A 27,924-nucleotide genomic window follows, 5' to 3' on the forward strand; every position below is an offset into this window, starting at 1 on the left:
TTTAAAAATATTTCTCATGACATGAACGAATGGCAGATGTTCATATTGTTATTATTTTAAGGAACATGACTCAGTTGACCCTGGAATTAGATTTCATTTGCTAGATATCATGTTCAAGGCTGGATATTCATGATGCTGACCAATCTGGCACATCTTGTTTTCCTGAACTGGCGAGCTGTTCTGGCATTTGCCAGGTTTGCCTAAAGGGCATCGTCCACCCGGGGTCCAGCCCAGCAGAGGGGTCACATTACATGCTTCCCAGAGAGCACATCCGGGGGCCGCTTTGCAGCTCTGCTGGCAGCACAGGAACTTCCCGCACACGAAGAACCCACTGTGGTACTTGATCAGCAGATGGGGGTTGCCCCTTATCTCTGGGGAGCAGGCAGGAAGAAAGCACAGCATGAGTAAACGTTGGCCCAAGAGAAGAAACACATTCAGTAAGTGCTGTTATCAGAAAACAATGAAAACCTCATTTTGCTAGCAACCAGCCTAAGGGCAAATGGTTCCCAAAGGATGTAAGACTTTCCCTCAGAAGTTACAAAGCCAAAAAGAAAAGTCTAATCGTGTTTTAGTAAGAACAACACAATAACTTCTATCAGTCTTTAAAAAATACTGCTAGAAACTACATATACGCATCAGCTTGGTGTTAGGATTTTAGAGTAGGACTAGATCTTAGCAAGAAGAAAAGAAGTTTCCAATAAACATATACTCCCCCCGCTTCTGCTTTTTATTTTGAAACATTTCGGATGTGCAGAAAAGTTGCAAGAATAGTGCAGTGAATGTCCATATATACTTCACACAGAGTCACCAACTTTTAACTGTTTGCCACATTTGTTTCATCTCGTTTTCTCTCTGTACATACACATTATTATTATTATTAAAATTTTTTATCATTATTATATTTTGCTTAACCATTTGAGAGTAAGTCACAGATATCATGACCTAAATAATGTCATCCATCACTACTTGAGCATGTAACTTCTGTTAACAAGGACATTTCCTTACATAACCGTGATACAATTATCAAATTCAAGAAAATTAACACTGATACCATACTATTACTTAATATATATTTTGTATTCAAAACTTTTCCAGTTATTCCAATAATACCCTTTGTAATCATTCACTTTTTCTGATCGAGGATCCAGTCTAGAAACACACAGGGCATTTAGTTATCTAGTTTTTCCTGAGCTAGAACAGTTCCTCATCCCTTCTTGGTCTTCCGTGACTTTTGACCTGTTTCCACTAAGGAATAAATGGTTTATGGGGCTACTTTTCTAGAAATATGTGCATATTTAAAAAAACCACCATGGGACTAGGGCAATGTTGAATCCAAAGAAACGAAATTCTAATATTGGAGTATAATATTGTGTCTACAACAAATTCACCTCTCTCGAAATACAGCATAGAAGCCTACAAGGTCTTAGTAGAGAACAGTTCAACAGGATTCTCCGGGTAGGGAGGGCTGGTTCTCCGTGTGACTTAAACTCTTTCCTTCTTGATTTTGTATTCATCTTGAGGATTCCTTATTTTGATCCCAGGAGAACTCCTGGGATCAAAGTCCTGTGGCCCGACTCTGGGCTGGAATCAGGAATATTCCAAAGAGTTGATAGTCTTTTGCTTTTGGCAAAACTCTGCTTAATCCAATGGGTTTGTCCCTGTACAGTAGATTTTCCAAATGGAATAATAAACTTTAATATAAAGTAAAAAACAAAACAAAACAAAAACCAAAAAAACAAACAAAAAAAACCCCTTCTTTACAACCATGACTCAAGGAAGTGTTTGGGGATAATAATATCTGCTTTGCTGGGTCACTGGGAGGAGATGAGCCAATGTATGTAAAGCATCCAGCACAGCGTTTGGCTCAGAGTAGGTGCTCAATGAACAGTGGGCTTTAATGATATCATTCCCTTAGTTTAACCCAGCTCAGCTTAGCTGAAAATTCTGGCATAAAAAAACTTTACCAAATATTAATGGGAAATTATTACAAAAGTCACAAAAAGCGAAAGAAGTTAAGATTACAAAACACTAGTTTCTGACCTTGGTCCCAAATGGTCATTGAAGTTCCTTGGGCACATTTCTTGCCTTCCTGCTCTATAAGCTCCTGGTCTCCATGTACCAGGGTTCCTATTATTTTCTATTACATAGATTTGGTTTCCTGGGGAACTAATTGTTTTCCAGCCAAGTCCAAAAGTCCACATTGCAACACTCCCACCATCTAATAATGACAATAAGAGGAACTCATATATTGATATGTGTCTAGGACCTTACATTTACATATTTTCCCTCACACCATCTCATTTCACCTACTCAGCAACCCTGGGGGGAGCTATTACTGTTATCATGGCTCTTACAGAGTCAGGTAAACTGAGGTGCAGAGCGATGGTGTAACTTGCTCAAATTCACAAATCTAGTCAATAGCGTATTTGAGACTCGGGCCCAAGCTTTCTCTACTATATTCCAATGCCCAGATGCCAGCTTCCCTGCCAAACCCCCCTTCAGTTTTGATTTTTGGAAAGAAGGATACAGTTTATTCACATCTGGTCAGCTGAATTCAGAGCCATGGTAGCTGATCTCGCTCACCTTCTCTCTTGCTGTCTTCCAGCACAGAGGCTGGAAAAGCCATATCCTGTGTTCCAGCTTCCTTTGCACACAGAGATGGCCATGAGACACAGTTCTGGCCAACGAGACACGAACAAAAGTTTGCAGAGGGGCTTCTGGGAAAGCTCAAGAGCCTTTCTGGGAACCTCTTAAGGGTGGCAGAGCAGAATCAGAAGGAGCCAGGGTTCCTACTGACTTCATTGAGCTGCTGCACCAGCCCTAGGTTTGCTTACCTCTGGCCATGGAAGAGGAACAAACATGTATCTGTTTCAGCAACTGTTTGGTGTCTTTTTACCTGCATCCCAAAGCATTATTAAATGATACAAATGGCTTACTATGCACATGGCAGCCTTAGTGATAGGGCCTCTCTGCAGCTTATGAGGGGCTAAGAGGTTCACTTCTGCTTCTCTCTCTGCTTTCCTTTTATGTTCCATAAGCCTTCACATGAGCTGCCCAGGGCCCACCCAAACCTGCCTACCATATATAGTTCCAGAAAGACCCACACAGAACCCTAGTGCGTGACAAATAGCTGCACACAGGGGGTGTCTACATAGCAACTGCCCCTGGCAAATCCCCCCAAAGGAGACTGAATGGGAAGCAGCATCTTAGAGCTCCTCCCGGAGGCCCCGCTATAACACAGTGGTTCATGTTTGTGTGTCGGACTCTTTAATGTATTTATGAGTCATTCATTTCTGGCTCGTGAATGCTCTAGGAAAAAAGAAATCTGATCTCCCATTTTACAGGTCAGGAAACTGAGACCCAGAGACGTTAGATGGTTTTATAGATGACACAGCAAAGCAGCACTTGTTCGCAGATTTGTCTGACTCTAAGAAGGATGCTCTTCTTACTTTTCAACAAGCTGGCGGCAGGTAGAGGGAGGCTTTTCTCTTACCTGGACCACTTGATTCTCCTACAGAATAGGTTGCTAAACCCTTTCATACAAAGGGAAAATTAAGCCCTATGAGTGAAAAAGGATGTATTTGCATTGAAGTAGAGTAGGTGGTTGTCTAAGTGGTGTAATTTGAGGGGTAGTGAGAAGAGCCCGAATCTAAAATGAAGTAAAGTCTTCCCCCATCTGGGAGCTTAATATCTGAAATTTCACCAACAGAGTCACTCGTTTGAGTTAAATATTGTCCTCACACCATTACCCACCTTTAAAATAAAAATATCATAGGGAGAAACATCATAGTGCCAAATTAGTAATAATTTTCTCTCTTCTGTCAAAGGTTGTTACCAGGGCAGCCTAAAAATCACTAAATAAATGTTTCATGAAATTCCCAGTTTTGCCTGGCATTTATACTGTACTGTTTAAAAAGTTGGGTTTGGGTAATTGAATTACGTGTTCTCCATAATTAGGTATGTGACGTTTGCCATGTCTGTGTAATTTCACTTATCTGAAAAATGGAGAATAGTATTATTACCCCTTGCCATGGAGTTGTCGAGAGGATTACCTAAGAAAATGTTTCCAACTACTTGACACAGTAGCTGGCAAATGGTAAGTATTAGTAAGTATTAGACATAATTTTCTGTAAATACCCAAAGTACAGTAGGTACGGGACCCAAGAGAGAGCCCCATGAGGATCTAGACTTTGCTCTGATAAAGGCAAGCACAGTGGGTGGAGAGCAGGTGGTCTGGCTTCCTCCTAGCTGTGGGGAAGGCACAATACCCAGCTGTGTGCTGGGCAGGAAAGGGAACACGATGCCCAGGCTTCCTCTAGGTAACAAAGCGAATGCAAAACAAGGATGAGTGCAGCACATTCTCTGAGGTTGGTAGGAAAATCAACAGATTTCTCTATTGGTGTTAGGCCCTTTTATTGCCATATCTTTCCTCCACTAAGCCTCGAAAGAGCTCAGTCAGAGACTCCCTTTGATGACATTTTAAAAAACTTACCTTTTTGTAATGCTTTCAGCCACTGACTTCGGCTCTCTTCATTTGATGCATACACATAGAGAAGCCCATCTTTATACACAATCTGGAAAGGAAAAGATTTGGTGCATTTAGATATAATTGTGTTATAGTTCACTCTGGTACAACTACAAATTTTTGTTATCCAAGAGAAACACTGAGTTTGCCTATATAATACACATTAGCTCTGGAATTAGATTTTTTAAATCTAGTTATTTTTATCCTCCACCCCTCAGTTTATTTTAGCCCAGACACCTCTACGCTTTGGAAAATCACAGCAATGATGCATCTGACAGCAGTGAACATTGAGGCCTCAGCAGGAATGCCCTGGACCATGGAGAATTATAAAAGTATAAAATGTTAGACATTACAGGTGTCTTAGAAGTGTTCTGGTCTATCCACCAACCCAGTGCATGACTGTATTTATAGCCCACTGGAAAATGTTTATCTGCTCTATCCTTGAAAATATGTTCAGGGATAGAATGTCCTTTACTTTTGCTATGCCATCCTTGCCAATTTCCATTCATTCTGATCATTTTATGGTTCATGCTTATATTGAGTGAAAATATGTCTTCCTGTTACTTTACTCCCTTGGGTCATGTCCCACCCTGGGAATCCCCAGTATAAGTCATTTTCTATTCCTTATGATACTTGGTGAAATGTTTGAACATTCCAATGTCTGCCCCAGATCCTTCTCTAGTTTATTCAGCTTTTGTGGGTAAACGATACAGACCATTTATTAAATACCAACTAGTTTCTGGGCTCTTTCCTAGATAATTTAACATTTTAATTCCCTTTCAAGTCTATAAAAATATATGATTATGCCCACTTTGCAAATGAAGAAACAAACTCAGAGAGAGGTTGAGAAGGTTGTCTGTGGTTACACAAATATAAGCAATGGGGCTGGGAGCTCTGGCGTTCCAAAGCTCATGTTCTTTTGAGTATTCCATGCCATGGTGATACTCATTTGAAGCATCTTCCATGAGCACACGCTCCTCCGGTTTTTCCCAATTGGGCAATGTTCTTTTTTTTTAAGTGGGAACTATGGACTGTTCACTGAGTGGATTATTTTATTTTATTTCATTTTTTGGCCACTGTTCCCTCATAGTAGCACAGGGTAGTCTGACCATTGGAAGAACAGTCTGTCTGTCTCTAGAGCAGAAAGATAAGTTTTCTTGATATAATAAAAGTAGGGCAGGTGTTAGATCAAGTCACTTCCATGGGGTACTGTAGGCACCCTCTCCGTAGGAGACCAGCGTTTGAAATACTTCAGGGTAAAATTCAAACTCCTTAGCGTGCTATGCAAAGCCATTTGTGATATGGCCCTGGCTACCTCTCCAGGCTCGTCTCTCACTCTTTCATGGGGCTGCTTAATTCTGAGCACCACCCGGATTTCTCCAAACATGCCACACTGTTTCACCTACCAGGGTCCTGACATCTGCTGTTTCTTTGGTTTCGCTGCCCTTCCTGTTTTTGCTGGGCTAAACTCCCATTGTTCTTACCAACCTGAGTGCCACCTCCAACAGGAAATCTCCCTGACCTCTTGGAGTGAGAAGTGCAGCTTCTCCGTTCTGGGACACCATGGCTACGCTGCCACCTTCGTCTTAACACTCACCTCCCTGCATTATAATGCTCTGTAAATGCCTTGGGGACAGAGGTAGTGTGCCTAGTACCTTGTAGCATATTGGAAATGCTGCGCAATGTTTGATGAAACAGATCATCAGACCCCAAGGCAAGTCAGACCACTAAGGCCTACACACTCATCTATCTATCCTTGTCTCCCACCAGGGAAGGCAGCTTGGTGGATAGAATTTTAGCAAACTGCCCCAATCCCATCTGGGGATGTTCCAAATTCAGAGAGAGGTTGAGAATGCTCTCTATGGTTACACAAATATGAGCACCTGCCATTGTCTTAATGAATCATTTAGCAACATCTTTATTTATCCCCCCCAATACTGAGTTCATAATAGAAAATATTAAAAGAAGAGCCATCCATCCGATGGAATGTTATCCCTCCCCTTACCTGAAATGGGTACTGTCTCTCCACGGGGGTCTGCTCCTCAAGATTTACTTTCTCCACACATCTGATTTTCTTAATCTCAATTGATCCCTTTCTGCTGCCTCTTTTCTGAATTAAAAGGAAAATATAAGATGCCTCATGTGATATACAGTGGTGCACAAAGAACAGAATCAAGTTAACGTTACACTTAGGAGGGAGATTGGGAGATGAGATGGGCACATGAGAATCATTCCAATTATTCCATAATAGTCAAAATCCAATGATGAGAGAATGTATTTTTCGAGTGTGGACATAAACTCCTCCAAGAGCAAGTCTTCAAGCAGCACTTAATTTTTTTTGTTAGTCGTGAAACGCATTTCAGATCACCTGCCATATGGTTAATCTATTCAGGAAAATTAAGCATCTTCATCTTGTTTCAATTTTATGACAGTATTTCAGTATTTGTACTGTGATAGAATTCTCAGCTGCACAGAAATAGTCTTATTTTCAGCATTTGCTAAGACAGGGTTTCTCACCTTCAGCACTGTTCGGGGCCAGATGATTCTTTGTGGTGGAGCCAGCCTGTGCACTGTGGGATGTTCAGCTGCGTCCCTGGCCTCCACCCACTCGATGCCAGTAGCAAACTGCCCCCCTCCCGCAGTGATGACAACCAAAAATGTCCCCAGCCATTGCCAAGTATCCTTTGGAGGGCAAAATCACCCTCAGTTGAGAACCACTGTTCTAAAGTTACAATTTGCCTTAGTAAAGTTAAGCAATGTTTGAAAATGCTTTATCTTGAATTAATTATAACTTGGCTAAGAAAAGACAATGTGATGAGTACAAGTTGATTTTTACTGTGTTCGCTAAGAAACCTGATGTTTCCTTATATTAAGCACTTTGTGGAGACTTGAGAAAAATAAGTAGCATTAAAAACAATGAAATAAATAGGGTCTCACCATTTTGTCATATTCATAGTAGGAGAGGTTTGTTTTGGTCAAAACAAAAAGCCGCTCTTTGTAATTATTGGGTGACATTTTCTTCTTTTGCTGTGACCTTTTGAGAAGAAGTTCTTCTAGAATGGATTCTGTGTTCATATTGTCATCCTAAATAAAATAAAATGATTAGAATGAATGTTGGCAGCGTCTAGCTAGGTTGTCTTTTAGCTTTCATAATTTTTATTCAACTATTTCTCATTAACGAATAATACAAATAGTTTTTTTAAAATTAGATTTAACAGTATAGAGGAAAATGCAATGAAGCAGGCTCTTTTTTTTTTTTTTTTTTTTTTTTTTGCGGTACGTGGGCCTCTCACTGTTGTGGCCTCTCCCATTGCGGAGCACAGGCTCCGGACGAGCAAGGCTCAGCGGCCATGGCTCACGGGCCCAGCCACTCCGCGGCATATGGGACCTTCCCGGACTGGGACACGAACCCGTGTCCCCTGCATCGGCAGGCGGACTCCCAACCACTGCGCCACCAGGGAAGCCCTGAAGCAGGCTCTTAAACACACACATTCCTGCACTTTTTTCCTACTGCCCTGGCTTTGACGTGTTTAAATACGTTGATATTTTTATAGCATTTTATGCATTGTACTCATCTCCCACTTTGGATCATAAATTCACCATCTTCACACTACCTTCCAGACCACCATGTCAAAATTCTCCTTTTTCCTTAAACATTCTAGGGACATCTGTTGAATTGAATTGAATAGCATCCAACTTTAAACAATCTGAACTCCAGACAGTTCATCGTGTCTGAAGTAACTGATCAGCTGAAATTTCTCTCCACTAATGTGGCCCATTGTTGGATCAAATTATCCAAACCACTTTGAGACTCTGATATTGTTGTAAATGACACCACAGTCCCTGAACATGATCAGATCTTTAGCATAAAGGACTTGGGTATAATTTTCACTGTTTCTGAGCATAAAACATTTTCAAAAGCTGTCAAAAGAGATTTAAAAGAACTGAAAGAATTGGTGCTTCATAAACTAAAAACACTCTTGCTTTTTCTTCCAAAACTGCATAAAACATTAAAAGTTAAGGTATTTCTGGAAAATAAATGCATTCATTTTCTGGTTCTACTAAGACTTGCTTCAACCCTCTGTCTGGTATCAGGTCTAGTAATGAAAAGCAATGCTGAGCAGTCGGCCACAAGAGACCAACTTCCTTATGTTCTTTGCTTTGTGAAATCACGTGCTTATTAGCAGTCAGATGCCCAATCATTACTATCTTTCTTTGTTTATTGATAATCTGAAGGTAATTAACTTTACCTTAATTTCGACAGAGCTGAAGAAGTGTGCTTGTAGGTCTTTCACTCTCAAGCTCTAGGCAAAAAGTCACTGCTCTGAGACACCCCACTCATTTTCCCTCTGGCTATGCCAGGGTCATGCATTAAAAAGAAGATATTTGCATCCTATCTATCACCTGATCAGGAAGCAGCCACACAGTCACTAAGGGGCATGGCCGCAGAGTATGATGTATATGGTAGGAGTGGAAGAAAGGGAGACTAAGAAACTCTGCTTGGCGTTGAATAAACCACGGTCAGGCCCAGCCAGCTTCCCTCCTGACATAGGCTACACCACTCTAAAGATGGGAATCAAGCAAATCAGCTTTTATTATTTATCTACATAGTCAGAACATATCTACATGTTCTCCAAGGGCATTGTTCGTCTCCTAGGCAGAAGTAGTAGAAATCTTAGCCATTAAATATAATAAAGACTTGGCCACTTTTTGCTTTGAATATTTTTACCTGGAAATAAAGTATAATTCTTTTGTGAAAGTAGAATGGGTTCCCTTTTGAGCCCAGTGAGTGCTATTCTCCATGGCCACTGGTTTATTTGTCCTGGACTCAAAGATGAGGCAAAGATCAGGGCACAGTCAACCCAGCCGGCCCTGGGAAGGCAGGGAGCACGCCTCCCTTCACCTTTGCCTCCGTGGTAACCTCTGCGCACACGCCTGTTCAGATAAGATTATTTTCTACACCCGTAGTCTATGGCCGGAAGAGAATTTGCTTGAAGACTTACTGAAACTCTGGAATGTCTACTTTTTGTGAGTTAAAGTTCCCTTTGGAGGAGCCATATCACACTGGGCAGAGGTGTAGGGAACTTTTTGCCTTTTAAATTTCTCCATGAAAAAAATTAACAGAGCAGAAAGAGAACACTGTGAAAACTCTTGTCAAATGTCTTTTACATCCACAGCTAAAACATTTCTCCTCAAAGCAGAGTGGTAGTTAAATAGATCTGGTTAGTTGAATACAAAGTTAACTTTTCAACACTTATTTTCAGACGCTGAATCAATTTGTAACATTAAGAGCACTGTTTTAAAAATGCAAATCCCAATGTCCAAGGTAGAGCACAGCCCTTCTCGTACTACATGCTGATACACATGCTTCTCTGTTTATAGAACTTGCACATTCATCACATGAAGAATGGTTTCTTGGGGAATTTTATCTAAAAAATGAATATGATGAGCCACTGAAAGCACTGACAAATGAAATTCACAAAGTCGCTTCTGTATATTGAAGGGAAGAAGGACATCGAGTAGAAAGGAAGGTACCAAGTCCTCAAGAACATTTTCTAATAAATCTCCAAGAGTTTATACACGTCGTTGCATCTAATGAAACATAATTTGTCAAATGTTAACAAAAATGTTTATTCCAAATCCTGCCCTTTGTGAATTTTTTGGCTTTCATCTTTAAAATCATATGTGATGTATGTTTATTCGACAAAAGCAAGAACTACAGACAAGCAAAAGAAAACTTAACTTTTTGGTGAACATACCTTTAGATTTTTTTCAAATTACACATGCAGGTGTTTATTTTCACACAAATGAGTTCACATGCTATGCATACGTGTCTGTAATCTATGGTTCTCATGTCACACACACCTGGAGCCACCTGCCTCTGAAGTCCTTCAAAGTTCCACTCCCTAAGCTGGATTCCAGAGCATCTTAACAAAGTTAAAGAACCCTGTTTTGATGACTCACGCTTCTTTCACCTCCCGATCAGTTTCTTCTGAGACAGTACTTGGTTCCTGATCAAGTTTGGACCTGCCTTTCTCCTTCTATTTGCTTCTATCCCTTCCTTGTACTTCCCTCTTCTCCTAGAGTAGCCTAGATTCTAAACTGAAGGCATTTCTATGGTGAGGACTAATTTTTAGAAATGGAACGTCTCTCGCCTTGTATTAGGACAGTAAGTCAACAGGGCTCCAGGGCCACTGTTCACTCAACCGCCTGTCCAGCGACTAGCAAACTCGGCTCTGCCTACCCACATTTAAGGGAAATTCAGTTGGGAAGGTGTTTTTTTTTAAACTAAACAAAATAAAATTTGATCCTAAAGCTAGAAACCAGAAATCTATTTCCATAGAGGAGCTGGTGCGAGTTGGCTGGACACTCATATATCTCTACCTACATAGAATAGACACACCAATTTGCTTACCAAATAGCTCAGGCTGCCTATTTCCATAAACATATGAAACTAGAAAGATTAAAGTGCAGGGGAGGCCAAAAAAAAAAAAACCTGTCAGAAATCAGTACAGTATTTTCTATAAGGAAGTCAGCAACCACTGTGTAAGTTTTAAACATAAAAGGTGCATGCTGAATCAACCAGACTTGGAATCATTATGGTTACTTAGCATTTATAAGGAAATGATACCATGAGAGTAAGGAGTTCAAGCCTGCACATATGTGCGGCACACTTGATGTTGAGCCTACAGTGTGCTTGAGTGACAATGAACGGGTTTGAGAGATAGTTCCAGTAGCTCAGGGATATGCAAGCTTGCTGTGGGCTGGTAGACTCAGAAGCCTTCCAAGAGGTGACAGGACTGTCACTCGTGCACTGTGTCACCCTGACCAAGCCCCTTCCGTGCTGTAAATGTTAGTTTTCTCACCTGTGAAATGAAACGGGTAACAGCTCTTTCACTTTCTGTGACTTAAACGAGGAACTTTCTGTGAAAACACTGGGCACGCTATGGGTACCCATAAGTTATTTATGATTAAAAGAGAAAAAGGTGGAGAGAAACAACTCAAGTTAGAGAGGAGTCCTTACTCTTTGCTACAAAAGGCCCGAGGAAGGAAAACTTATTATTTTTCTTAAGATAATTGAGAAAGATATTATGGAAGAGAGGGCATTCAGGTTGGACCTTGAAGGATGTGAGTGATCGCGGTGATGATAATCCTGGCTAACATTTAAGGAGGGCTCACGAAGTGCCAGGAGCTCTTTAAAGAACCTTAAAAAGATGCATTTGTTTACTGGTCACAACGGCCCTATGGGGTAGGCCATAAACAGCCCCATCCTGTGGGGTAAGTTGTAACAAAGCCCCCCTACGGGGTAGGTTGCAGCATCATTCCCTGCTTATAGCTGATGACGCTGTCACAGATAAGTAAACCGACCAGGCCACACTGCAAGTGCGCAGGAGCTGGGGTCTGAATCCAGGCAGTCTAACTCCATAGCCCATATTCATTTTATTTTATGTTGGAGAAATATAAAAAAAATTTTTAATTGAAGTATAGTTGATTTACAATATTATATTAGTTTCAGGTGTACAGCATACTGATTCAATATTTTTTTAGATTACATTCCTTTTAAAGTTATTAGAAAACAATGGCTCTATTTCCCTGTGCTGTACAATATATCCTTGTTGCTTATCCATTCTTTTTTATTGAAGTATAGTTGATTTACAATATTGTGTTAGTTTCAGGTGTAGAGCACAGTGATTCAGATATATATATATATATATTCTTTTTCAGATTCTTTTCCCATATAGGTTATTACAGAATATTGAGTAGAGTTCCCTGTGCTATACAGTAGGTCCTCGTTGTTTATCTATTTTATATATAGTGGTGTGTATCTGTTAATCCCAAACTCCTAGTGTATCCCTCCCTGCCCTTTCCCCTTTGGTAAGCATAAGTTTGTTTTCTATGTCTGTGCCCAGCCCATGTTCTTGACCACAATGCAGATGTTCGAGAAGGATATGCCAGCTGTGTAACGCTCCTAATCAGAGAAGGCTCTAACCTAAATGTAGGAAGGCAGCCACAGGGTATCAAAGGTGGTAGGAACCCTAGAAGTCATTTTATAGATGCAACACTGAGCCCTGGCGGCCTAGGTGACTTAGCCAGAATCACGACACTGTGACTAGAGAGACACAGCCCACGGAGCCAGATCACTGGTGTCCTGCCTGGGACACTTGCCCACACCATCATGGCAATAAATACACTAAAAGAGATCTATGTGTTCAGCTGAATGTATGATAGCCTTGCTAAAGCCTGTGGTCTGGTAGAACTAGGCATAAATTTGAGGCTGACCAGATACACGCAAGGGAGCTTTTACTGGAAATATCAGAAAGATGTGACCTATAAATAAGGAACCTTTAGAGGTTCCTTCTTTCAGCAGGAACCTCTAAAGCAGTGTTAAATAGCAAAACTCTAGCCCACGTTTTGAAAATAGGTAAGAACATACAATCTCAGAAGTTGGAATAAATTCTAAGTGGTGCAAAAGGGGCGCAGGAGTCAGGAAAGGAAGGGAGAAAGGTATGTATAGTTAATTGGGGCCATTGGATAGCTCCCTCAATTAAAATGTATATTCCCTGGCTGGCTCAGGATGGTGGCTTTAAAGCTTTATTTTTTAGAATTGAGAGATGAGGGTAGCAGTTCCTTACCCCTTTATTTGATTTGGTTATCCTCCCTTACTTTATGTATCATTTACCTAAGATTTTGGTAGGTGTCAAGATATTAAAATAATACGTGTGGTGGGAGGGCAGTGGAGGGGGGAGGGCGGGAAGGAAAGGGAAGACGCTCCAAGTGCGGACTGGGATGGGGGCTCCGAAAGCCAAAATGGTGGACCTGTGGCAAACTTGACCTTCAGATACTTGCCCAAGGGCAGGCCTGCTTATCTTCCTGCTAAATAACTGAACAAAATATGATGGTAAGTTAAACAGGAACAGAAAGCTTAACTCAGAATCAGGTAAAGTGGTTCAAAAATATAACTCTTAAGATGCTGGCCAAAGACAAATACCAGCTGCACAGAAGCTGACAGATCCCCGTTTCATAGGACATTTTGCAGGCGAGAGAAAGTTACAGTTGATCTCGGCATGATACGGACAGAAATCCTTTAACATTGATACTTGAATCCAGCATTTTGAAACACCATACCTCGGTTGCTCCAAAATGAATTTATGGAAAGCACACACTTTAGGAAGCCATTTTTGCACAGAGAATGCCAATGCCTTTCCTGTTAGAGCTAAAATTTGCTTTTGGTGTGAAGCTCATCTTCAGTGCCTCACAGAGCTTTGCTAAGGCCTTTCTTTCTTTTCAGCAACCTCTTTCCTTCTGCTCCCTCCCCTCTGCCCAGCGCACCCCTCTGGGCACCTTCCTTAGAAGAAAAGCAAAAAGTGATAAATTCACGTCCTAATACATCATGCTGAGTTAGTTTAACACGTAACACTGCTAAGGATACAGGTTGGTGTGGACAAAAGCACCAAGATTTTGGGGGTTCAGATCCCTGGCCTGTCTCTATGCTATGGCCTAGCACCCTAGTAGATGTTCCAGAAACCTGCACCCCTTCCCCTTATCACTCTGTAGGCAAAGTTTTTAAAAAGACCATAGCAAAGTGTAAAAACTGGAGACAACGAGATGACCTCAACATAAACGTTTAGTCCTCACCCTCATTCCCCCAGCCCCCTGGGGATAGGAGATATTGGGAGGGGAAGACACCTCATGCCTTCTCTCGTCAACAAGTACCTGCTCCGTGGCTCTGTTATGGCCTTGCAATCCTGGGACTGGTTACCTTAAAATCAGTTTGACTGTGTATTTGTGCCACCGATTTCTAACAAATAAGTACGTGGATGTGACTCCAAGTGTGGCCCACGGACAGGCAGTATCAGCATACCCTGGGAGCTTGTTTGAAATTCATACTCTCAGATCCCGCCCCAGCCCTAGTGCATCAGAATCTGCATTTTAGTGAGATACCAGGTGACTTATGTGCACGTGAGAGTTGGAGAAGCAATGACCTAGAGCACATTATAGTTGTACTACTTTTTAAATCCAGTGAAACCATCATGGTCTGCGAGAACTTTCAAAATTCTATGTATGTGGCTGCAACTGTGTGGTTCACCTCCGTCCCATCTTTCTACCTCCATCTAGAATACCCACAGGCCCCTGACTTAGGGAGACTTCAGGAAGCTAAGAATAAATATTCGTAGCAAAAAAAAAAACCATCATAGAGCACAGATAAGTAAAAGAAGGCATGACTAACATTTTTTTTGTCTTTTGGGGAGCAATTACAAAGCCAATATGAAAAGTCACAGAAGGACCTATAATGGAAAATAATCTGAAAAAGGATAGATTTTTATAAATATGTGTATATATATATATATGTATGACTGACTCACTTTACTGTACGCCTGAAACTAACACAACACTCTAAATCGACTACACTTCAATTAAAAAAGTAAATAAAGGGGAAATAAAGAAAAGTCCTCAAAGGGCAATGTCTTAAGAATAGTATGGAGAAAATCAGCAGAGGAATAGACACAAAGCTAGATCAAGCTGATGGTCATGTACACACAACCTGACAGGTTCCCTGAACGAGATCTTGAGCTAGGAGGGAATTTCCAGTGACTCTTCTATAGCAGGGCCCCGAATGACATGGTCCCATCCAAAGCCCCCAGAGGAGCCCCAGCAATTTCACCTTCATAATTTTGCACTGTTTTTCTTAAAGCATCCCCCTCCCCCCAAGTTTGTGAACTTCAGGCTCTACAACACCCAGATCCGAACCTATTTTCCTGTAGGACATGACGCTGTAGAGCCACCTGCCCTTCCACGTACCATTTTGCCTGGCTCTGTTGCCCGGGTCCACGGTGGTGAGGTCGCTCTGCTCTTGTAGGGACTCAGCCGCAGCTGTCCTCCTTCCAGCAGCCGCAAATTGCCTCACATTTTCCCGGCTGCTGGGTCAGAAATGGCTGCATTACTCAGTGCCCCCCAAACGTTTATTGTCCTGCAAGGTCTTACACAATCCCACAGGAAACCGCGCTCAACACTTAGCCAATACTTGTTGACCTGATTGAGCGCAACAAAAACGGAGACAAAAGCATATTTCATAAAGGTTCCAACTTTGATAACTACAGCTCCTGCTTTTCCCAGGCAGCTCTCGGGCACATGTGATAACCTCTCTTTGTTTGGAGAGCTCTGCGCTGGAAAGGACGAGAAAACATCTCGGCAAAAGCCCGCTTGTGATGCTGACTTCTCTCACACGAGTCAGGAAACCATGAGGTAACGCCAAAGTGTGCAGAGAATAAGCAATGAAAATTTCAACTCAACACTGGACCCAGGGAGGTCAGAGAGGATATGAGCGAGAAGGACTGTCAGATGATGGAAAAGGAGCACATTTCCACAGCTTAAATTAAGAAATCCAGAAATGGAAGAGAGATGGGTGTGGCTCACGTACCATGCACCAAAAGTGCAGTGAAAGAATGTGATTATCACTTGAATGATTTATGATGATCACTCTAATGATTTATGACATCACAACTTTTAAATTTTATTTTTTATTAAAAAAATTTTTTTATTGAAGTATACTTGAGTTACAGTGTTGTGTTAGTTTCAGGTGTACAGCAAAGTGACTCAGTTATACATACATATATATATATTCTTTTTCCAATTCTTTTCCATTATGGTTTATTACAGGATAATAATAAATATAGTTTATTATTGAATATAGTTCCCTGTGCTCTACAGTAGGACCTTGTTGTTTATCTATTTTATATAGAGTAGTGTGTATCTGTTCATCCCAAACTCCTAATTTATCCCTCCCCCCTTTCCCCTAGGGTAACCATAAGTTTGTTTTCTATGTCTGTGAGTCATAATATCATGGCTTTATTCATTCTACCATCTTCTCCAGTGCACACTGACTGTATGTAATCTGTAATAAGTCTAATGACTTATTTTAGGTTCAGCTATGGATGGCTGAGAAAATCATCCTTTTGGCATGCATTGACACACTATATTAGCTTATAAATTGTTGGCTACTTAAACTTATTTGTAAACGTCTGTGTTGTGATGAAATCTTGGGTGGGCAGAGGATGGTGAAGCCCCTGACTTTGAAAGAGGTATTCCTTTGAGTGGACACAGGGTGAGTATCATTTCTATTCATTCGTTCAGTCTTATTGAGAACCTACCATCTACCAAGCATTCTGTTAGGTCCAGAGACACAGCAGTAAACAGAACAGCGGCAGCGCACATCTTCAGGAGGCTTATGTCCAGTGGAGGAAGGACTACAAATAAAGATTTAATTACAGTAGAGTGTCTGAAAAATAAATATTTCTATTTGAAACTGGAATTTGGGGAACGACAGAGTCCTTCAGAACAATTCAAAAGAGGAGAAATTACACCCTGATAGCAAATAAGTCACTGATGGATTCCACATAGGTCTCCATCCTCTAGGAATCAAGTAGGCAGTCATTCGAGAAATTGATGGTGAAGCAGAGTGACAGTGGCAAAGCACCTTGGCCAAATAAATTAATTCTACACTCTGCTAATTCACTACCTTTCCCACATGGCGATTTGTATTTACTCTGCGGTTTGAGCATGGTAGCATGGCTGAAGATCAATTCTAGAATAAAAAGTCAGTTTAGGGGAGGAGAGGAGGACGTGGCAGAACGCTGAAAACACCTAGGCACGACCTCTTGGGATTCTCATCCCTTCTTGCGGCTTGAAACGCTCAGGGGCAGCTGGGAGGAGTGGTTTCCTCTGAGTCAAAATGTCCCAGATTTATGTATTTATTCTATTCATTCACTTCCTCTGCTACTTCTCCGGAACTTTTCTTGGGCTTTGTATTTTCCATGTCTTCAGTCCAATTCTAACTTGTTGTGGCAACCCACTGTTTCCATTATGTGATTTAATTTGCTCGGATTATGGTGTGCGTTGTCACCTCTACCCAGGGAGACCCATAGGAATTTTCTCTGAGCTTCTCTGCGTGAGCTTTTAGCACGCAACAGGTTTGTGTAGGGCTGCAGCATGGGGCGATTTGGCTTCACGATGTAAACAAGCTTGTTCAGTTGGGAGCAGTAGTGCTTACGTTTTTAGAACAAGAAAGAACCTGATAGGATCCATTATGTGTGTGTGTGTGTGTATGTGTGTGTGTGTGTGTGTGTGTGAGAGAGAGAGAGAGAGAGAGAGAGAGGGAGAGGGAGGAAGAGAGAATGTGTCTGTCCGTGTTTCTTCTGGCTTCGAGTGACGTCTATTTTTCTCTTACTTTAAAAAATTCATTTGAGTCATGGCTTTAAACACCATCTATATACTTATGGTTCCAAATTTCAGCCAGGTCCTCTCCCCTGAATTCCAGACTTGTATTCGACTGTCACCTTGTCCATCTATACTTGGAATATCTAATAACCATGTCAAATGTAACATGACCAAAGGTGACCTCCCGACTAACCCCACAAACCAGCTCCTCCTACAGGCTTTCCTTCTCAGCTGAGAGCAAGTGTAGCCTTCCAGTTGCTCAGGCCAAAGAATGTGGAATCACCCTTGACTTTTACCCTTCTTTCACACCCAACATCTGATCCATCACGAAATATGGTTAGCCATATTGTCAAAATATATCCCAAATTTGGCCACTTTTCACCACCTCTACTGCTACCTACTGGTCTAAGTTGCCACCATCCGTCATCTGGAATATTGTGCTCGCCTCCTGCCTGCTCGTCCTGCTTCCACACTTGCCGCCTGCTGTCTGTTCTCCACTGACTAGCCAGAATGATGCTTTCATATGTAAGTCAAAGCCGGCCACTCCTCCTGTCTGAACTCTTCAATGGTTCCCCCTCTTCTGGTCCCCTAGTACTGTCTCTAACATCATCTTATGATTCTTCTACCTCACATTGCCACTCCTACAGTATTCTGAGCACCACCTGCCCCAGGGCCTTTGCCCAGGCTGTTTCCTTTACTTGGCAAACCATCACAGACATCTGACTGGTTCGTTTCCTCATCTCCAGGCTCTGCTTCAAATGGCATCTTCCTAATGAGCCCTACCTAGACCATCTTGTTACTACCACACCTCGCTCCACCCAGCACTCCCAATCTCCCTTACTCTGCTCTACTTTTTCTTTTTTTCATAACACCTAACACCTTAAAACTGACTACATAATTTAGTTATTTATTACCTTTAATATCTGTCTCTCCTCCCTGAGGGGTAAGCCCACAAGGGCTCTGATAGCTTCGCTCTGCAGCCTGAGCATTTTTCATGGGGATCTCTTCACTGGGGGCGTCACTCCGTCACCTCCTGCTCTTATGTCTCCTGGTGCTGAAATAATCTACTTGGAGGTTGGGATCTGATGTGAATAGTTTACACTTAACTGGAATCAAAGATGAATGTGTCATCTCTCCTAAGGATGCTTGCATATTAAACCTTAGGTTCAATGGTGGAACCCGAGGTTTTTCTTCATGAAAGGAGATTGTGAGTGGAGGGTGAGGGTGGACACAGAAAGGTTTGTTTTTTGTTTGTTTGTTTTTCTTCCTTTTTTTTTCTTTTTTTTTTGGCCATGCTGCACGGCTTATGGGATCTTAGTTCCCTGACCAGGGATCAAACCTGGGCCCTTGGCTGTGAGGGACCACCAGGGAATTCCCTGTTGTGTGGGTTTGTTGTGCCTTTTCCCGACATCCATGCGATCTTTACACAGATGGTTGGCATTTTATCAATTTCACTCCTATTTTCTAGCGGAAGGTGAGGACTTGAGGTCTAGATGGGGTTGGCAAACTATTTCTACCACCTGTTTCGGGAAATAAGATTTATTGGAGTGAAGCCACGGTCGTCCGTTCACGTGTGAGGCTGCCCTCCTTCTCCAGCGGCAGAGTTGAGTTGTTGCGACAGAGGCCATATGCCCACAAAGTCTCAAACGTTTACTATCTGGCCTACATAGAAAAAATTTGCCAACTCATGCTCTAGAAGAATCCTGCCAGCTATGGAAGTGATCTAGTTGCTTGGAATTCAGCTCAACAGCTCAATTCAGTAGATCTTCACTGAACTGTATTGTGTACAAGGTGCCAGTTGGAAGCAAAGGAAGTAGGCAGAGGGGAGATCTTTATGGAGCCCTTCCAGCTACGATTCCCACTTCGATTCAAATGATTTTTTTCCCAAAACTTTATTATCAATAATTTCAAAATACAGAAAAGTTTTTTAAAAGTATGGTGAACACCCATACACTACTAGATTCTACAGTTACATTTTATTATATCTGCTTTGTCATCTATCTATTTATCCACCCTCTATCCATCCATCAGTCCACCTTATTGGTATTACTACTATTACTGTTATTTTTTGCTGCATTCAGAGTAAGTCACAGACACCAGTGGACTTCATACGTGAACACCTCAGAGTACATAACGTCAACGAGGATAGTTCAAATTAGCCTTTTATTTTATTTATTTTTAGTTATTTTCTTTTTATTGGAGTATAATTGCTTTACAATGTTGTATTAGTTTCTGCCACACAGCGAAGTGAATCAGCCATACGCATACACACGTCCCCTCCCTCTTGGACCTCCCTCCCATCCCCACCCCCCATCCCACCCATCTAGGCCATCACAGAGCACCGAGCTGAGCTCCCTGTGCTATACAGCAGGTTCCCACTAGCTAGCTATTTTACACATGGTAATGTATTTATGTCAAACCTAATCTCCCAATTCATCCCACCCTCCCCTTCCCACCCTGTGTCCATACGTCTGTTCTCTACGTCTGCCTTTCTGTTCCTACCCTGCAAATAGGTTCATCTGTGACATTGTTCTAGATTACACATATATGCGTTACTATACGATATTTGTTTTTTAGCCTTTTAACTTCAACCCTGTGATCTTGAAAGCAGCCTTCATTTGGCCAGAAGACACAGTCTTACACAAGCTGAAAACTGAGAAAGGTTATCAGGATAACTGAGGTTAAGTATCATTCACCTACATTTCTCCATTTCCCTGGTTCAGAGATGAATCGGCCTTTCAGGGCTGAGAATGTTTTGTATGTGATGAATTCTAGGAAAGTTCTGTGGCTCAAGAGAGAGGGTCATAAGCTATTCTTTTCTGGCACGCTGCCAAAAACCCATGGGAAGGACAATTACGTGTTTCATGCAATGGTTGATCACATGTAGCCTCTGGGTCAGAACCCTGGCCGATGGGCCAGACCACATCCATGCAGATTGCTCTCGTGAGGGTGGAAACAGGAGTCACGTATACACATCTTTTCTGGATATTTTTGGATGTCCTTGACCACAAGCACATTAATGCCCTTCATAAATGAATGTTTACAAAATAATCAGTCCCTTACTTGGAGACATTTCCTGGGTCCAGAGAGTCTGAGTCCCTAATATGGAATATTCTAAAGATATTTGTCATTTAATGAACAGCATTTACCATGCCCTGGGAGGCAAATTACCGAAACCTGATCAATCTGCAAGAAAGATTTTTTTTTAAGAAAGACTTTTTGAGTTGACTGCTTGAAGGAGAAAAAAAATTGCAAATAATGAAACGTATAAGATGTCCATATATTTCTATAAAGTATATTTTTGAGAAGAAAGTCAGTCAGTCATCCAGGAGAAGAAAATAAAACTTTGGAATGAAAAAGGAAAAAAGGTCACATAAAATATGTTGATAATATGAGTGTCTTCAAGGATAACGGTGTTACTTGGAATCATTGAGCGATTGATGCCGTATCTACACGCTCATATATCCAGCTGCCTGTTTAGCATCTCCAGCTGGATGGCAAATGACAGTGTGAAAACTGCTCAAAGCTCCATGTATGAAGTCACATTTCTCATCTCAAAAGCCAGCTTTGTTACAGTGAAACATTACTTGCTGCATATTCTCTTTGTAACAATTTGCCCCCTACCTTTGTTTTTCCTCATTTTAAGTCTTCTAGCTTTTCAGGTCTGCTCTTTTTTGTTCTTTTTTTCTGCAGCAGCCCACAAACAGACTTCCCTGCCTTACCCTGACAATGCACACCCTTGGACTTAGCTTCTCCCCATGACTGGCTTCCCAAAGTCAAGAAGGAAGGGAAGCTCTTCTGCCTGTTTCAGTTTCAGAGGTGGAGGGGATTCTGAGTCCCAGGGGAGGTTCTGAAAAGGTGATAAACTGAAAGCATCCTCAAGAGTATGGCAAGTCCAATATAGAAGTGGGTGAAAATGGACAGCGATGCCATTCTCTCCTGTTTTCTTGTATTAGGAAGCTGTCCTTCTAAATGCTACATGTAACAGAGAAAACTTTCAGGACATCCGTGCATCAGAGGTTACTGCTCTGGCCAGTGGGATGCAACATTTCATCTCTCAAGTCTAGTTTAATAAATTTTTATCTTACTGGATGGCTGCTTGCCTTGGTACTAACATTTAAATGAACAGATCCGCTTTCTGAAAGGGTAAATTTTTTTTTAAACATCTTTATTGGAGTATAATTGCTTTACAATGGTGTGTTAGTTTCTGCTTTATAACAAAGTGGATCGGCTATACATATACATATATCCACATACCTCTTCCCTCTTGTGTCTCCCTCCCTCCCACGCTCCCTATCCCACCCCTCTAGGTGGTCACAAAGCGCCGAACTGAAATCCCTGTGCCATGCGGCTGGCTCCCACTAGCTATCTACCTTACGTTTGGTAGTGTATATATGTCCATGCCACTCTCTCACTTCGTCCCACCTTACCCTTCCCTCGCCCCGTGTCCTCAAGCCCATTGTCTACATCTGAGTCTTTATTCCTGTCCTGCCCCTAGGTTCTTCATAACTTTTTTGTTTTTTAGATTCCGTATATTTGTGTTAGCATACGGTATTTGTTTTTCTCTTTCTGACTTACTTCACTCTGTATGACAGACTCTAGGTCCATGCACCTCACTACAAATAACTCAGTTTCATTTCTTTTTATGGCTGAGTGATATTCCATTGTATATATGTGCCATATCTGCTTTATCCATTCATCTGTCAATGGACACTTAGGTTGCTTCCATATCCTGGCTATTGTAAATAGAGCTGCAATGAACATTGTGGTACATGACTCTTTTTGAATTATGGTCTTCTCAGGGTATATGCCCAGTAGTGGGATTGCTGGGTCGTATGGTAGTTCTATTTTTAGTTTCTTAAGGAACCTCCATACTGTTCTCCATAGTGGCTGTACCAATTCACATTCCCACCAGCAGTGCAAGAGTGTTCCCTTTTCTCCATACCCTCTCCAGCATTTATTGTTTGTAGATATTTTGATGATGGCCATTCTGACTGGTGTGAGGTGATACCTCATTGTAGTTTTGATTTGCATTTCTCTCATGATTAGTGATGTTGAGCATCCTTTCATGTGTCTGTTGGCAATCTGTGTATCTTCTTTGGAGAAACGTCTATTTAGGTCTTCTGCCCATTTTTGGATTGGGTTTTTTTTTTTTTGAAATTGAGCTGTATGAGCTGCTTGTAAATTTTGGAGATTAATCCTTTGTCAGTTGCTTCATTTGCAAATATTCTCTCCCATTCTGAGGGTTGTCTTTTCGTCTTGTTTATGGTTTCCTTTGCTGTGCAAAACCTTTTAAGTTTCATTAGGTCCCATTTGTTTATTTTTATTTCCATTTCTCTAGGAGATGGGTCAAAAAGGATCTTGCTGTGATTTATGTCATAGAGTATTCTGCCTATTTCCTCTAAGAGTTTTATAGTGTCTGGCCTTACGTTTAGGTCTTTAATCCATTTTGAGTTAAGTTTTGTGTATGGTGTTAGGGAGTGTTCTAATTTCATTCTTTTACATGTAGCTGTCCAGTTTTCCCAGCACCACTTATTGAAGAGGCTGCCTTTTCTCCATTGTATGTTTTTGCCTCCTTTGTCATAAATTAGGTGCCCATGTGTGCATGGGTTTATCTCTGGGCTTTCTATCCTGTATCATTGAGCTATATTTCTGTTTTTGTGCCAGTACCATACTGTCTTGATTACTGTAGCTTTGTAGTATAGTCTGAAGTCCAGGAACCTGACTTCCTCCAGCTCCGTTTTTCTTTCTCAAGATTGCTTTGGCTATTCAGGGTCTTTTGTGTTTCCATACAAATTGTGAATTTTTCTGTTCTAGTTCTGTGAAGAATACCTTTGGTAGCTTGATAGGGGTTGCACTGAATCTGTAGATTGCTTTGGGTAGTATAGTCATTTTCACAATGTTGATTCTTCCAATCCAAGAACATGGTATATCTCTCCACTTGTATCATCTTTAATTTCTTTCATCAGTGTCTTATAGTTTTCTGCATACAGGTCTTTTGTCTCCTTAGGTAGGTTTATTCCAGGTATTTTATTCTTTTTGTTGCAATGGTAAATGGGAGTGTTTCCTTAATTTCTGTTTCCGATTTTTCATCATTAGTTGATAGGAATACAAGAGATTTCTGTGCATTAATTTTGTATCCTGCTACTTTACCAAATTCATTGATTAGCTCTAGTAGTTTTCTGGTAGCATCTTTAGGATTCTCTCTGTATAGTATCATGTTATCTGCAAGCAGTGACAGCTTTACTTCTTGTTTTCCGATTTGGATTCCTTTTATTTCTTTTTCTTCTCTGATTGCTGTGGCTAAAACTTCCAAAACTATGTTGAATAATAGTGGTCAGAGTGGACCACCTTGTTTTCTTCCTGATCTTAGAGGAAATGGTTTCAGTTTTTCACCATTAAGAACGATTCTGTGACAGGGCGAGAGAGAGGCATGGACATATATACACTAACAAATGTAAGGTAGATAGCTAGTGGGAAGCAGCTGCATGGCACAGGGATATCGGCTCAGTGCTTTGTGACCGCCTGGAGGGGTGGGATAGGGAGGGTGGGAGGGAGGGAGATGCAAGAGGGAAGAGATATGGGAACATATGTATATGTATAACTGATTCACTTTGTTATAAAGCAGAAACTAACACACCATTGTAAAGCAATTATACCCTAATAAAGATGTTAAAAAAAAAAAAAGAACAATGCTGGCTGTGGGTTTGTCATATAGGCCTTTATTATGTTGAGGTAAGTTCCCTCTATGCCTACTTTCTGCAGGGTTTTTATCATAAATGGGTGTTGAATTTTGTCGAAAGCCTTTTCTGCATCTATTGAGATGATCATATGATTTTTCTCCTTCAATTAATATAGTTTATCACATTGATTGATTTGCATATATTGAGGAATCCTTGCATTCCTGGGATAAACCCCACTTGATCATGGTGTATGATCCTTTTAATGTGCTGTTGGATTCTGTTTGCTAGTATTTTGTTGAGGACTTTTGCACCCATGTTCATCAGTGATATTGGCCTGTAGTTTTCTTTCTTTGTGACATCTTTGTCTGATATTGGTATCAGGGTGACGGTGGCCTCCTAGAATGAGTTTGGGAGTGTTCCTCCCTCTGCTATATTTCGGAAGAGTTTGAGAAGGATGGGTGTTAGCTCTTCTCTAAATGTTTGATAGAATTCGCCTGTGAAGCCATCTGGTCCTGGGCTTTTGTTTGTTGGAAGATTTTTCATCACAGTCTCAATTTCAGGGCCTGTTTATATTTTCTATTCCTGGTTCAGTCTTGGAAGGTTATGCTTTTCTAAGAATTTGTCCATTTCTTCCAGGTTGTCCATTTTATTGGCATGTAGTTGCTTGTAGTAATCTCTCATGATCCTTTGTATTTCTGCAGTGTCAGTTGTTACTTCTCCTTTTTCATTTCTAATTCTATTGATTTGAGTCTTCTCCCTTTTTTTCTTGATGAGTCTGTCTAATGGTTTATCAATTTTGTTTATCTTCTCAAAGTGAAAGAGTAAATATTTGTAAGAGTTTTTTTTTTAGCCCACAGAGCTTTGAAAATCCACCTCATCTGTTTTCTTGCATAAAAGCATATTTTCCAGTTATCTATTATCATGAAACAAATGGCCTGGAAACTGAGTGGCTTGAGACAACCATGTTTATGTGCTCACAAGTCTGTGGGTCTGGAAGTTGGGAAGCACACAGGTGGGTGTTCATGTCTTAGCCACGTGGCATCAGCTGGGGCAGCTGGGCCTGGAGGAGCCACTTCCTAGATGGCTTGTTTGTCTATATGTCTGGCGCCACAGTGTCCTTGGCCTCTGTCTCCTTCCTCACATGGCGTTTCTTCCTCCAGGACCTCTCCTCCACATGGCGTGGGCTTCTCCCACAAAGCTGGTCTCAGAGTCCTCACTCTTCCTACATGGCAGCTGGTTTCCTAAAGGCAGGAAGCAGAAGCTGGCAGGCCATTTCAGAGCCATGCCCAGCAGTGGCACACTGCCCCTTCCACCATATTCCATCGGTCAGAGCAGCCAAAGGCCCTGCCTAGACTTAAGAGGAAGAGAAGTAAACTCCACTTGTGATGGGGGGAGTGTCAGGGTCACACTGAAGAAGAAGACAAATGTATATGGGAGATACTGTTGGAGCCATCTTAGGAAAATAGAATCTTCCAAAGGAGGAGAAATGATGACTCTGGTCAACAGTGTGTAGTCATGATGACTGCCAAGTCAAACTTTTCACCCAGACTTGAGGGGACAGACAGGCAACGCTTCCTAGAGGGAGTCATGTGGAAACTGAGAGCTGAAAGATGAATGGCGATAGGCCAGATCAAGGAGAAAGAAATGTCCAGGCAGAGGCACAGCAAGTTGACAAGAGAGTGAATGCACATTCGAGAGCCTAAAAAAGTTGAGCATAATGGAAAGAGGGGCTGCTGCTGCTGCTGCTGCTGTGTGTGTGTGTGTGTGTGTGTGTGTGTGTGTCTGTCTGTCCATCCTTGAGCAAGTGTCAGCATGCTGAGGGTGAGGCTGGGTTAACGACATCACAGGACTTTCTCTTGAGGGCAATGAAGGTTTTAGGCGGTTATTCCATTTCCCTGCGACTTGGAGAATGGCTTGGCTATCAGAGAAGATGGATGGTGGCAGTCAAAATGGGAAGCACTGGATATATTGCTACTTAAGAGAAATAGGAGCAGAATCCACAAGATTTCAAGGTGGAAGAGTGATAACTTGAGTTTCAGGCTCAGGCAATTGGCTAAACATTGAACTTTTTGGTAGAGAAGACAGAAGTATTTACCCAGGTCTGCCAAGTGCCAGACAGAGAGCCCATGCTTCTATTTTCTTTGGAGACACCTGCAGACGTTAAGTAGAATGATGATGAGCAACAATATTATTTCATGGCACTTTTAAGGTTCACGTGTATTATTATCTCATTAGCTTTTTAAAAGCTATTTATTTTATTTATTTATGTTTGGCTGCATTGGGTCTTTATTGCTGCGTGCGGGCTTTCTCTAGTTGAGGTGAGCGGGGGCTGCTCTTCATTGCGGTGCACGTGCTTCTCATTGCAGTGGCTTCTCTTGTTGTGGAGCTCAGGCTCTAGGTGCGTGGGCTTCAGTAGTTGTGGTGCGTGGGCTCTAGAGCACAGGCGCAGCAGTTGTGGTGTATGTGCTCCGCGGCATGTGGGATTTTCCTGGACCAGGGTTCGAACCCATGTCCCCTGCATTGGCGGGCGGATTCTTAACCACTGTGCCACCAGGGGGACCCTCTCATTTAGCTTTCACTCATCGGAGTAAAGTGGGAAGGGGGGACTTGAGCCCTACTGACATATAAGGCATCAGGGGGAATGCCTACGGACTGTTGTCTTAAAGCGTGGGTCTGCAAACTAGGCCTGCAGCCAAGTCTGGCCCACGACCTCGTTTTTTTTAGAGCCTGCGAGCTAACAGTGGTTTTTACACTTGTAAGTACTTGAACTAAAAAATCAAAAGGAGAGTAACACTTCATGACAAGTGAAAATTACATGAAATTCAAATGTCAGTAGCCATAATTAAAGTTTTATTGAAACACAGCCACGCCCATTTACTTGTGGTCTCTGGCTGTTTTGTTGCTACAAAGACCAACTGGCTTGGTAGCCACAGAGAACACGTGCAAAATCAAAAACATTTACTATCCAGCACTTTCTTTCCTTCTTCAAAACCAGGCAGTGAGCTTTCTGGTATTTACAGAACAGAAACCCGCGGAGGCTTCTGCAACTCCGCACTCCCCTGGGAACTCTCCAATTCCCTCACCCCCTTGCAAGGAGAGAGCAGCAAGCAACTTATTTATGTAGCCAACAGTTGTGTAATGCTTAGCACCTGCCCAGCTCATTTCATTCTCATCACAACTCCATCAGGTGGTATCATCACCATGTCCATTTTACAATGGAGGAACCGGAGGCACAAAGAGGCTGAGCCACCTGCCCAAGGTCACACAGCTAGAAGTGGTGGAGGCAGGATTGAAACCCGTGCCGCCAAGCTCCTCGGATTGCGTGACCAGCGCACTCCAGGTAGAGACAGGTGTCCTAGAAGGTCCACTGGGACCTTCCCCCTGAACAGAACACCTGCCAGGTCCAACCCCCGCTCCCAGGGCCCAGCGCGCAGCTGTAGGAGGCGGGAGGGGCGTCGAGGTCAGGCTGGGGCGGGGGAGCGGCGGGGGGCGGAGCGAGAG

General features: G+C 42.0%; 1 protein-coding gene across 8 annotated transcripts in view; it reads right to left on the minus strand.

The window, feature by feature from the left end:
- Positions 1–15,501, minus strand: part of BMX (BMX non-receptor tyrosine kinase) — a 48,915-nt gene extending 33,414 nt beyond the window's left edge. Inside the window, exons 1-5 of one of the 8 annotated variants that reach the window (XM_022562713.2) lie at positions 15,326–15,478; positions 7,463–7,609; positions 6,531–6,635; positions 4,493–4,574; positions 141–371 (exon numbers count right to left, since the gene is read on the minus strand). In XM_022562713.2, the coding sequence (XP_022418421.1) occupies positions 141–371; positions 4,493–4,574; positions 6,531–6,635; positions 7,463–7,609; positions 15,326–15,328 (568 nt within the window). In that variant the 5' untranslated portion in view covers positions 15,329–15,478. Of the gene's footprint in view, positions 1–140; positions 372–4,492; positions 4,575–6,530; positions 6,636–7,462; positions 7,610–15,325 lie in introns of all 8 variants that reach the window. The other 7 variants (XM_022562712.2, XM_022562710.2, XM_022562709.2 and 4 more) reach the window with 7 other exon arrangements.
- Between the last annotated feature and the right edge of the window lie 12,423 nt (positions 15,502–27,924).

This window comes from Delphinapterus leucas, chromosome X (genome assembly GCF_059928025.1).
Source record: "Delphinapterus leucas isolate spDelLeu-1000000601 "Yukka" chromosome X, BTC_Dleu_Yukka2, whole genome shotgun sequence".
Classification (NCBI taxonomy): Eukaryota; Metazoa; Chordata; class Mammalia; order Artiodactyla; family Monodontidae; genus Delphinapterus; species Delphinapterus leucas.